General features: G+C 43.0%; 1 protein-coding gene across 1 annotated transcript in view; it reads left to right on the forward strand.

The window, feature by feature from the left end:
• Positions 1–13,172, forward strand: part of LOC120020688 (collagen alpha-1(XVIII) chain-like) — a 37,010-nt gene that overhangs the window by 17,853 nt on the left and 5,985 nt on the right. The window contains exons 18-32 of the mRNA XM_038964395.1: positions 4,267–4,308; positions 4,422–4,484; positions 4,859–4,894; positions 5,611–5,694; positions 6,001–6,060; positions 6,616–6,651; positions 10,214–10,276; positions 10,435–10,524; positions 10,620–10,655; positions 10,936–10,989; positions 11,102–11,158; positions 11,277–11,336; positions 11,638–11,679; positions 12,854–12,881; positions 13,002–13,076. Of these exons, the coding sequence (XP_038820323.1) occupies positions 4,267–4,308; positions 4,422–4,484; positions 4,859–4,894; positions 5,611–5,694; positions 6,001–6,060; positions 6,616–6,651; positions 10,214–10,276; positions 10,435–10,524; positions 10,620–10,655; positions 10,936–10,989; positions 11,102–11,158; positions 11,277–11,336; positions 11,638–11,679; positions 12,854–12,881; positions 13,002–13,076 (826 nt within the window). The remainder of the gene's footprint in view (positions 1–4,266; positions 4,309–4,421; positions 4,485–4,858; positions 4,895–5,610; positions 5,695–6,000; positions 6,061–6,615; positions 6,652–10,213; positions 10,277–10,434; positions 10,525–10,619; positions 10,656–10,935; positions 10,990–11,101; positions 11,159–11,276; positions 11,337–11,637; positions 11,680–12,853; positions 12,882–13,001; positions 13,077–13,172) is intronic.

Here is a 13,172-nt window from a genome sequence, read left to right on the forward strand (position 1 = left end):
AACCAACAAGTAATCTAACCTAACAATTCCACAACTACTACCTTATACACACAAGTGTAAAGGGATAAAGAATTGGTACATAAAGATATATGAATGAGTGATGGTACAGAACGGCATAGGCAAGATGCAGTAGATGGTATAGAGTACAGTCTATACATATGAGATGAGTAATGTAGAGTATATAAACATAAAGTGGCATAGTTTAAAGTGGCTAGTGATACATGTATTACATAAAGATGGCAAGATGCAGTAGATGATATAGAGTACAGTATATACATATACATATGAGATGAGTAATGTAGGGTATGTAAACATTATATTAAGTGGCATTGTTTAAAGTGGCTAGTGATACATTTTTACATAATTTCCATCAATTCCCATTATTAAAGTGGCTGGAGTTGAGTCAGTATGTTGGCAGCGGCCACTAAATGTTAGTGGTGGCTGTTTAACAGTCTGATGGCCATGAGATAGAAGCTGTTTTTCAGTCTCTCGGTCCCTGCTTTGATGCACCTGTACTGACCTCGCCTTCTGGATGATAGCGGGGTGAACAGGCAGTGGCTCGGGTGGTTGTTGTCCTTGATGATCTTTATGGCCTTCCTGTGACATCGGGTGGTGTAGGTGTCCTGGAGGGCAGATAGTTTTCCCCCGGTGATGCGTTGTGCAGACCTCACTACCCTCTGGAGAGCCTTACGGTTGTGGGCGGAGCAGTTGCCGTACCAGGCGGTGATACAGCCCGACAGGATGCTCTCGATTGTGCATCTGTAGAAGTTTGTGAGTGCTTTTGGTGACAAGCCGAATTTCTTCAGCCTCCTGAGGTTGAAGAGGTGCTGCTGCGCCTTCTTCACAACGCTGTCTGTGTGGGTGGACCAATTCAGTTTGTCCGTGATGTGTACACCGAGGAACTTAAAACTTTCCACCTTCTCCACTACTGTCCCGTCGATGTGGATAGGGGGGTGCTCCCTCTGCTGTTTCCTGAAGTCCACAATCATCTCCTTTGTTTTGTTGACGTTGAGTGTGAGGTTATTTTCCTGACACCACACTCCGAGGGCCCTCACCTCCTCCCTGTAGGCCGTCTCGTTGTTGTTGGTAATCAAGCCTACCACTGTGGTGTCGTCCGCAAACTTGATGATTGAGTTGGAGGCGTGCATGGCCACGCAGTCGTGGGTGAACAGGGAGTACAGGAGAGGGCTCAGAACGCACCCTTGTGGGGCCCCGGTGTTGAGGATCAGCGGGGTGGAGATGTTGTTACCTACCCTCACCACCTGGGGGCGGCCCGTCAGGAAGTCCAGGACCCAGTTGCACAGGGCGGGGTCGAGACCCAGGGTCTCGAGCTTGATGACGAGTTTGGAGGGTACTATGGTGTTAAATGCTGAGCTGTAGTCGATGAACAGCATTCTCACATAGGTATTTCTCTTGTCCAGATGGGTTAGGGCAGTGTGCAGTGTGGTTGCGATTGCGTCGTCTGTGGACCTATTGGGGCGGTAAGCAAATTGGAGTGGGTCTAGGGTGTCAGGTAGGGTGGAGGTGATATGGTCCTTGACTAGTCTCTCAAAGCACTTCATGATGACGGAAGTGAGTGCTACGGGCGGTAGTCGTTTAGCTCAGTTACCTTAGCTTTCTTGGGAACAGGAACAATGGTGGCCCTCTTGAAGCATGTGGGAACAGCAGACTGGGATAAGGATTGATTGAATATGTCCTTAAACACACCAGCCAGCTGGTCTGCGCATGCTCTGAGGACGCGGCTGGGAATGTTGTCTGGGCCTGCAGCCTTGCGAGGGTTAACACGTTTAAATGTTTTACTCACCTCGGCTGCAGTGAAGGAGAGCCCGCAGGTTTTGGTAGCGGGCCGTGTCAGTGGCACTGTATTGTCCTCAAAGCGAGCAAAAAAGTTATTTAGTCTGTCTGGGAGCAAGACATCCTGGTCCGCGACGGGGCTGGTTTTCTTTTTGTAATCCGTGATTGACTGTAGACCCTGCCACATACCACTTGTGTCTGAACTGTTGAATTGCGACTCTACTTTGTCTCTATACTGGCACTTAGCTTGTTTGATTGCCTTGCGGAGGGAATAGCTACACTGTTTGTATTCGGTCATGTTTCCGGTCACCTTGCCCTGGTTAAAAGCAGTGGTTCGCGCTTTCAGTTTCAGCGAATGTTGCCATCAATCCATGGTTTCTGGTTTGGGAATGTTTTAATCGTTTCTGTGGGTACGACATCGTCAATGCACTTTCTAATGAACTCGCTCACCGAATCAGCGTATTCGTCAATGTTGTTGTTGGACGCAATGCGGAACATATTCCAATCCACGTGATCGAAGCAGTCTTGAAGCGTGGAATCAGATTGGTCGGACCAGCGTTGAACAGACCTGAGCGTGGGAGCTTGCCGTTTTAGTTTCTGTTTGTAGGCTGGAAGCAACAAAATTGAGTCGTGGTCAGCTTTTCCGAAAGGAGGGCCTTATATGCGTCGCGGAAGTTAGTATAACAATGATCCAAGGTTTTACCAGCCCTGGTAGCACAATCGATATGCTGATAGAATTTAGGGAGTCTTGTTTTTAGATTAGCCTTGTTAAAATCCCCAGCTACGATGAATGCAGCCTCGGGGTGTGTGGTTTCCAGTTTACATAAAGTCAGATAAAGTTCGTTCAGGGCCATCGATGTGTCTGCTTGAGGGGGAATATATACGGCTGTGATTATAATCGAAGAGAATTCCCTTGGTAGATAATGCGGTCGACTGTTTGATTGTGAGGAATTCTAAATCAGGTGAACAGAATGACTTGAGTTCCTGTATGTTGTTATGATCACACCACGTCTCGTTAATCATAAGGCATACACCCCCGCCCCTCTTCTTACCAGAAAGATGTTTGTTTCTGTCGGCGCGATGCGTGAAGAAACCAGCTGGCTGCACCGACTCCGTTAGCGTCTCTCGAGTGAGCCATGTTTCCGTGAAGCAAAGAACGTTACAGTCTCTGATGTCTCTCTGGAATGTTACCCTTGCTCGGATTTCATCAACCTTGTTGTCAAGAGACTGGACATTGGCGAGTAGTATGCTAGGGAGTGGAGCGCGATGTGCCCGTCTCCGAAGCCTGACCAGAAGAACGCTTCGTTTGCCCCTTTTACGGCGTCGTTGTTTAGGGTCGCCGGCTGGGATCAGATCCATTGTACTGGGTGGAAGGAAAAACACAGGATCCGCTTCGGGAGAGTCATATTCCTGGTTGTAATGATGGAGTTGACATTGCTCTTATATTCAGTAGTTCCTCCCGACTGTATGTAATGAAACCTAAGATTACCTGGGGTACCAATGTAAAAAATAACACGTAAAAAAATAAAATACTGCATAGTTTCCTAGGAACGCGAAGCGAGGCGGCCATCTCTGTCGGCGCCGGAAGTAGTCTACAACTTTGATAGTAGTTCACAACCTTGACATCAGCAAACCGCTCGCCAACACGGCGCAAAACACGCCATCTGACATCTGCCCGGTACAGTTGAAACTGGGATTCATCTGTGAAGAGCACACTTCTCCAATGTGCCAGTGGCTATTGAAGGGGAGCATTTGCCCACTGAAGTTGGTTACGACACAGAACTGGTCAAGACCCTGGTGAGGACGACGAGCATGCAGATGAGCTTCCCTGAGATGGTTTCTGAATGTTTGTGCAGAAATTCTTCGGTTGTGCAAACCCACAGTTTCATCAGCCTTCCGGATGGCTGGTCTCAGACAACCCGCAGGTGAAGAAGCCGGATGTGGAGGTCCTGGGCTAAAGTGGTTACATGTGGTCTGCGGTTGTGAGGCCAAATTCTCTAAAAGTACGTTAGAGGCGGCTTATTGTAGAGAAATTAACATTACATTTTCTGGCAACAGCTCTGGTGTACATTCCTGCAGTCATTATGCCAATTGCATGCTCCCTCAAAACTTGAGACATCTTTGGCATTGTGTTACGTGACAAAACTGCACATTTTAGAGTGCCTTTTATTGTCCCAACACAAGGTGCACCTGTGTAACGATCATGCTGTTTAATCAACTTCTTGATATGCCACACTTGTCAGGTGGATGGATTATCTTGACAAAGGAGAAATGCTCACTCAGGGATGTAAACAGATTTGTGAAAAACATTTGAGAGAAATAAGCTTTTTGTGCACATGAACAATTTCTACGATTTTTTATTTCAGCTCATGAAACATGGGATCAACACTTTACATGTTGCGTTTATATTTTTGTTCAGTGTTGGTTCATATGGAAATCCGATAAGTTGTATATCCTGTTTGTTTTCTACAGGGTGAAGATGGGAAGGATGGGGCTCCTGGGTTGTCAGTGAAGGTTGGTTGCATCTATTTTACACCACCTTCTACAATAATGATGGACATTATTGGTTGTGTCTCCATATACTGTGTAATTTATCCTGTCTTCAGCTTTATTCTGTCCCTTCTCAGGGTGAGCCTGGTGCTCCTGGCCCTGAGGGACTCCAAGGGCTAGCTGGACTTCCTGGCGCCAGGGTCAGTATTGAACCAGAAAGTACACCATGCCTCACGTGCAGTAACCATGAACTTAAATCTTAGCTAAACCCAGGGATTAAAGTAGATTTAATTGATGTGTCCACTGCTGTCCGCGCATGTGTCGGTCACGGCCAGTCATCTCTGCCTAGCCAAAATGTTTGTGTTCACAACACTGCATTCTGTAGCATATACCACCCGTTTTCAAGTCCATTCGCACATTTTTCATGTGGCTGACAGGCAGTTCTGATACATTTTGGTTTAATAGCCTACAGTTTTCTTGCCATCGTTGTTTTATAATTGTTGAAGTCTCATGTTTTACCAGTACAGTGCACCCCCACTATTACGCTAAGGTTTCTGTACTTCTCTCTCCCCAGGGATTGAAAGGAGACAAAGGCGATCCAGGACCAAAGGTATGTTAGTGTTAGACAGCAGAACGACTCCAAACTAACCCTAATGTGGGCTGTTCTTCTACCCTCATCTACTGTTCATCATATATTACGTGTGGTTGCATCATATATTACGTGTGGTTGCTGCCAAAGCAGCAGCTACTCTTCCTGTGGTCCAGCAAAATTAAGGCAGTTTATACTATTTTAAAAACATTACAATACATTCACAGATTTCACAACAGGCCCCTACTCCACCACTACCACATATCTACAGTACTAAATCCATGTGTATGTATAGTGTTTATGTTATCGTGTGTGTATGCATGTGTCTGTGCCAGTCCCCGCTCTTCCATAAGGTGTTTTTTAAAATCTAATTTTACTGCTTGCGTCAGTTACTTGATGTGGAATAGAGTTCCATGTAGTCATGGCTCTATGTAGTACTGTGTGCCTCCCATAGTCTGTTCTCGACTTGGGGACTGTGAAGAGACCTCTTGTGACATGTCTCGTAGGGTATGCATGGGTGTCCGAGCTGTGTGCCAGTAGTTTAGACAGACAGCTCGGTGCATTCAACATGTCAATACCTCTCATAAATAAAAGTAGTGATGAAGTCAATCTCTCCTCCACTTTCAGCCATGAGAGATTGAGATGCATATTATTAATATTAGCTCTCTGGTCCTTCATGTTAAGTTCATGGGGGGGGGGGACAGAACTCTAACTGTCCTGTGTGCTGTGTCTTCCAGGGAGAGTGTGGTCCTGATGGACACAGTGTACCTGGTTCTCCTGGTCCTCCCGGCTCTCCAGGTCCCATCATCAATCTGCAGGATGTACGTTCACCCCTCACAACTCCCATCCTCTGTCTGGGTGCTGTTTCGCAAATAAAACACACACATTGACCAGGAATAGAGCTGTTGTGGTTTATTAAGGGGTTATTACATTCATGAGTATTCATAACCAAATGGGTGTGCACACGTATATTACATGAAGTAACTTGAGATGTATGTTGCAATTGTATTCATCGCCATCCACTTGGTTTTCAAATATTCATAGTTTGTACAGTATGTAAAGTGTATAGCTTGTATAGATACAGCATATTTACTATTGTAATCAGTGGGTCATATATTTATCCTCAGCTCCTCCTGAACGACACAGAGGGCATGTTTAATCAGATCCGTGGGCCCCCTGGCCTGATGGTGAGAAGCACAATTTTCAGTTGATATGTATTTCTGAAACTAGTCGATTATATTTGAATGGAAATGACCATTCTGCTCTACATTAAATGGGCTGGATGCTGAAGCATGGCACATATCAATATGCATCAGGGCAGTTTGCATTTATTGTTTTGTCATGCATGAGCAATGACATAATGATTCATTCATTCTGGTCCCATCTGTCATTTGTGAAGTCAGAATGGCCTGTTTTCAATTCCTCAATGCCTATTTACTAGAGGTAGGTTCAGCTAAGTTTCAGCCTAACCATCCAATCAACCATTAATACAACCATAATGCATAGTTGATCCAGAATACATATAGTTAGGTTATACAATGCATATGCTTAGCTTACTTACATAATGTATGTATACACTTACACTCAATCATGATTATATCAGGTCTAAAGATTGTTGATACATTACAGCCTTGAAATCTGTGTATTCTGTGAGATGGTTGCTAATATATGCTGCATAGACACTTCATGTTACTGTATTATTCCATGCGTTAATAATATGTGTGTTTTGTTGCATGTCACAGGGCCCTGAAGGAGAGCCTGGCAGAGCAGGATTCCCTGTAAGAACAATTCCATTCTTAATTCTTAATGTGATAACCCCATATATAGCATGCAGGATCCATTGTACATTTATGAATTACTGTATTACAGATTTAATTTAGTCTTTGCTGCCATGGGAAGGAATTGGGTATTTGTATGTATTAAGGATCCCCATTAGTTTCTGCCAAGGCAGCAGCTACTCTTTCTGGGGTGCAGCAAAATTAAGTCAGTTATACAATTTAAAAAACATTACAATACATTCACAACAGATTTCACAACACATTAAGTGTGTGCCCTCAGGCCACTACTCTACTACCACATACTGTATCTACAGCAAAAAAGCCATGGTACGTGTGTGTATTGTGCGTATGTTATCGTGTGTTTGCATGCAATTGTCTGTGCCTATGTTTGTGTTGCTTCACAGTCCCCGTTGTTCCATAAGGGGGGAAGTTTTTTTAAATCTAATTTTACTACCTGCATGAGTTACTTGATGTGGAATAGAGTTCCATGTAGTCATGCCTCTATGTAGTACTGTGCGCCTCCCATAGTCTGTTCTGGACTAGATGACTGTGAAGAGACCTCTGGTGGCATGTCTTGTGCGTTATGCATGGGTGTCTGAGCTGTGTGACAGTAGTTCAAACAGACAGCTCGGTGCATTCAACATGTCAATTTCTCTCACAATTACAAGTAGTGATGAAATCAATCTCTCCTCCACTTTCAGCCAGGAGAGATTGACATGTTAATGTTAGCTCTCTGTGTACATCTAAGGGCCAGCCGTGCTGCCCTGTTCTGAGGCAATTGCCATTTTCCTAAGTCCCTCTTTGTGGCACTTGACCACAACTGAACAGTAGTCCAGATGTGACAAAACTAGGGCCTGTAGGACCTGCCTTGTTGATAGTGTTGTTAAGAAGGCAGAGCAGTGCTTTATTATGTACAGACTTCTCCCCATCTTAGCTACTGTTGTATCAATATGTTTTGACCATGACAGTTTACAATCCAGGGTTACTCCAAGCAGTTTAGTCACCTTAACTTCTTATGGCTGCAGCCCGACGCCGGTACACTTATGACAACAGCCAGCTCAAAGTGCAGGGTGCGAAATTCAAAAGATTTTTTATTTTTTATATTTAACTTTCACACATTAACAAGTCCAATACAGCATATGAAAGGTACACATCTTGTGAATCCAGCCAACATGTCCGATTTTAAAAATGTTTTACAGGGAAGACACAATATGTAAATCTATTAGCTAACCACGTTAGCAAAAGACACCACTTTTTTTACTCCACCAGTTTTTTACTCCATCAGTAGCTATCACAAATTCGACCAAATAAAGATATAAATAGCCACTAACCAGTTCACATGCACGACAGATATATGAAATAGCATCATAAAATGTTTCTTACTTTTGGTGATCTTCCGTCAGAATGTTGGACAAGGTGTCCTTTGTCCAGAACAGTCGTTGTTTGGATCTGGAACGGCAACTTTCCCTCTTCATTTAGCATGCGCACTTGCCAAGTGGCACGGATCTCTCCAACGTCAACAAAGTCAGAGAACGGAACACGGCAAAACTCCCGAAAAAATTTCAATAATCTGATTAAACTATATTGAAAAAACATACTTTACGATGATATGGTCACATGTATCAAATAAAATCAGAGCCGGAGATAGTAGTCGTCCATAACGGCAGCTAAACAGAAGGCAATCCCACTGTCCAACTCGCGCTGCCAAGAGTACCGGAAATGAGGGACACGTCATACAAAGAGCTTGTATTCCAATTCAGACCAAGATAAACACGAAATTTCTTCTCTCACAGCCTCTTGACATCCAGGGAAAGGTCTATGAAGTGCACGTAGACTCTTACGTATCATGCCCATGTATAGGCAGGAAGTAGAACAGAGCATCGATTTCAGACTTTCCACTTCCTGGTCAGGAAGTTTGTGCCAAATGAGTTCTGTTTGACTCACAGATATAATTCAAACGGTTTTAGAAACTAGAGAGTGTTTTCTATCCAATAGTAATAATAATATGCATATTGTACGAGCAAGAATTGAGTACGAGGCCGTTTGAAATGGGCACCTTTTATCTGGCTACTCAATACTCCCCCTGCAGCCCAAACAGGTTAACTTGCTCAATATCCACCTTATTCATCACAACATTTTGTTTAGGGTTTAGTGAATGATTTGTGTCAAATACAATGCTTTTAGTTTTAAAATATTTAGGACTAACTTATTCCTTGGCTTTAGTCAAAGCCAGTGGAATGTCGTTAGTAAAGATTGAAAAAAGTAAGAGGCCTAGACAGCTACCCTGGGGACTTCCTATTTCTACCTGGATTATGTTGGATAGGCTTCCATTAAAGAACACCCTTTGTATTCTGTTAGACAGGTAACTCTTTATCCACAATATTGCAGGGGGTGTAAAGCCATAACACCATACGTTTTTGCAGCAGCAGACTATTATCGATAATGTCAAAAGCCACACTGAAATCTAACAAAACAGCCCCCACAATCTTTTTATCATCATCAGTAATTTGTGTAAGTGCTTGTTGAATGTTCTTCCCTATAAGCATGCTAAAAATATGTTGTCAATTTCTTTACTGTAAAATAGTATTGTATTTGGTCAAACACAATTTTTCCCAAAAGTTTACTAAGGGTTGGTAACAGGCTGATTGGTCAGCTATTTGAGCCAGTAAATCGTGCTTTACTATTCTTAGGTAGCAGAATGACTTTTGCTTCCCTCCAGGCCTGAGGGTGCAAACTTTCTAGTAGGCTTAAATTGAAGATATGGCAAATAGAAGTGGCAATATCGTCCGCTATTATCCTCAGTAATTTTTTATCCAAGTTGTCAGACCTCGGTGGCTTGTCATTGTTGATAGACAACAATAATTTTTTCACCTCTTCCTCACTCACGGAATTTATGGAATTCAAAATTACAAAGCTTGTCCTTCATATTTGGTCAGATATACTTGCATGTGTGGGGTGAGCGTTTGTTGCTGACATGGCATGGCTAATCTTGCCAATAAAAAATCATTAAAGTAGTTGGCAATATCAGTGGGTTTTATGATGAATGAGTCATCTGAATCAATGAATGATGGAGCGGAGTATGCCTTTTTGACCAAAATTTCATAAGGTGCTCCAAAGCTTTTTACTATCATTCTTTATGTCATTCTACTTTGTTTCATAGTGTAGTTTCTTCTTCTTTTTATTCAGTTTAGTCACATGATTTATTAATTTGCCAATCGGTTGTGCAGCCAGACTTGTTTGCCATTTCTTTTGCCTCGTCCCTCTCAACCATACAATTTTTCAACTCCTCATCAATCGATACAGTCATTTCCTTAACTGGGATAAGCAATTTCATAAATGTGTCAAGTTTGGCGTCTGGTTGCTTCTCAAATAACGTACCAACAAATATTCTTTACATCAACAACATAGGAATCACTACAAACTTGTAGGTTCCTTATCATAATGAGAAGAGTCTGTAGTTATGAATAAAACATATCTTGACTCAGCTACTATACTGTAAGTACATTATGCTCTAATACGCTTATCTTTTCTGTCCATAATTATTCTTATGATCTTGGCCCAGGGCCCAAGAGGACCAAAGGGTGACATTGGGCTTCCTGGTCTTCACGGTCCACCAGGAATGAAGGTAAGCTCAGAGGAAGCTCTTGTCTTTAGTGTTAACTGCCCTTGCATGCTAGGGCATTTATATTCTCTGGACCTTATATCAGATAGGTAGGATTTTTATAACCTAACCAAGACCTGGTGATAACGTCTTTGTGTCTTCTATGTCTTTCCTCATCATAGGGTGCGAAGGGGGATTCTGGTGTCACGATCGCTGCCGACGGCACTGTATTGACAGGTGTCAGGGGCCCTCAGGGACCAAAAGGAATCAAGGTGACGTCTCTTTCTACCTCTAGGGTCAAAGGACATTGTCTGGTAGTGGTTGTCTGATGATAAGCATTCTGACCTTGTATGGGTGCTGTTTACAGGGTGAGCGTGGGTTCCCTGGAGTTGCTGGTATCATGGTGAGTGAATGAAGACTTGTTAAATCAATGCTCTGTTACATTGGTCTTAGCTATAGACGTTTGAAACAACTGTAAACATATAAGGCCGGCTTACCGGACAGAGATTAGTCCTGGACTAGTCCAATTAAGCCTAGTCCTGGACTAAAAAGTACTTTTGATGGAGAATTTCCATTGAGCATGCTTTTTAGTCCAGGAATAGGCTTAATTGTGTCTGGGAAACTGGTCCCTACTGTCTACTGAGTGAAAATGTTATGAAAAAATACCATGTTTTCTTTTTAAGGGACCAATCGGACCAACCGGACAAAAAGGAGAATACGGGTTCCCTGGTCGACCGGTTAGTGTTTTTAGTCAACCGTCTACTGTTTTAATTTGTTTGGTTATTATATGATAGTTTGCTCCGTCACTGTAATCTGCCCTGTGTAAGTGTTTACCTTTTTCTTCTGTAGGGACGACCTGGAATGGCAGGGAAGAAGGGAGACAAGGGTGATGCCATTGGTCAACCAGTAAGAATCGCCATCTTGAAACGTGATTTTATGGGATTACAGTACAATCAACTAACTAACTAACTAATAGAAAAGTGAGGTGTCATTGACTGTGATTGATCGATGTAATTGTGTTTAGGGACTTCCTGGTCCTCCTGGCCCCCCCGGTCCCCCAGGACCAGTAATAGGACTCAATGGAGTAAGTACAGTATGCCTGTATACTGTAAGTAAGAATTGATGTGCTGATGTCATTGCTGTTTCTCTACTATTATTAGAATGCACTGTGGATGGGAATGGACATTTGATTTTAGTAGCAATGTTATACAGTAGCAACGAGACCCACTGGAGACAAACAAAACAGAACAACAAATGTCATTTGTCTCCAGTGATGGTGTAATGTCAACACATGAAGTACTCGCTTTCATTGGATATCCAGATGCTGTCAATTATGTCGCCATCAATACTAGTCTGATGTCATAATTTCCCTCTGAATCTTAAAGACAGTTTTTCCGGTCCGTCCCCGTCCGTTCTGCAAAACACCAGTAAGTTTGTGTTTGAGCACCTTTAAGGCCCTTTGGGTGGGGCGGCGCATGTAAGTCCGTGGGCTCTTACCTCTAACAGGCAGTCCCTCCATCTCCTCTCCTCCTGTCTGCAGCTGTGCTGTGTCTCCCTCCACGTTTCCTGGGTTTGTGGTGGTCCTCACAACAGCATAAAGCTGGCTCCTGCTCTTCCGCAGGTCGTAAGGTCATATGTGACATCATACAGTCCCATTATATGTGACTGGAACATCTCAACCACACTGAATAGTCACATTGACTTCAATACATACATTTCTGAATTGATGAATTCAAACTCTTTTGAATGTTCAGCCTGCTTTATGCTGACAGTGTAAAAATCCAGTAGAAATCTAAAGAGCTTTTTTTCCCTCGAGTGATCCGGTTCCTTTAACCCTGGGCATGTTGCTGTTGCATGTGTTTTTATCTGTTGGCTTTTCAGCTTTAGAGCGCTAAGAGGTTATTCATCAAATCAAGCTTTGTTTATACAGCACATTTCATGCAACACAATATGCGTTACAGGACAAAAACAACAAACATAAGATAAAAAACTAAAGAATGACACAAACTGAACCACTAAAAAGCACCCTAAGGAAAAGCAAAGCTAAAAAGATGTGTTTAAGATCGTTTTTTACATTTGTCCACAGTTTCGTCCCCCCTCAGATTCTCTGGCAGGCTATTCCAGGCTGGGGACATAATAACAAAATGCTGCCTCTCCATGCCTCTTGGTTCTAGGCTTTGGGGTAGTTAAGTGCAGAGACCTTAAAACCAGTGTAATGCGTGCCCTCCGTCTTCTAACTTCTCTGCAGTTCAAGGTGACCAACCAAAATAAGAACATTCAACTGAGTTCCTTACTACCTCTCGCCCTCCTTGTCCTCATTCTATGTTTAACTGGTGTGTGCAAGGCTGGCAGGGATGTTTTAACACCTAAATTAATCTTCATGTCTCCATTTTAATTTCCCAATGTTTTTGACTGAACAGAAACAACTTTACTTGTTGTCTGTATAGGATGTAAAGCTGTTTTGTTGATGATTATTTTGGGGGAATTATGTGGAACTGGTTTTGGGTGTAATTTTATATTAACCATATTGTTTGTGACATCTTTCCACAACAAGTTTGATCCACAATAACAGTACAATAAGCATACAATATTGTGTTATAGGTGAATGGCAGCAGGGGATCATCACAAGGTAAGTCATCAATGAATCACACTGACAATATCGGATCACCTATCCAGCCTATGGAGCAGGGTTTACATTTTTATAGATGACCTCAGTTGTCTCATACACCTGTACTGTGTTTCTGTAAAGGTAGTAGGAGAGGAAACAGAGGTGCTAAAGGAGAAAAGGGAGAGGTTGGACTGCCTGGAACACCTGGAGAACCAGGTATGTATGTGCAGCCACGGGTACAGTTTCTCCTCCGTTTAACTTGTTTGTTGCACTTAATTATAACAGAAACTGTATGCATGAGCGTCTTCAGAC

This window comes from Salvelinus namaycush, chromosome 25 (genome assembly GCF_016432855.1).
Source record: "Salvelinus namaycush isolate Seneca chromosome 25, SaNama_1.0, whole genome shotgun sequence".
Taxonomy (NCBI): Eukaryota; Metazoa; Chordata; class Actinopteri; order Salmoniformes; family Salmonidae; genus Salvelinus; species Salvelinus namaycush.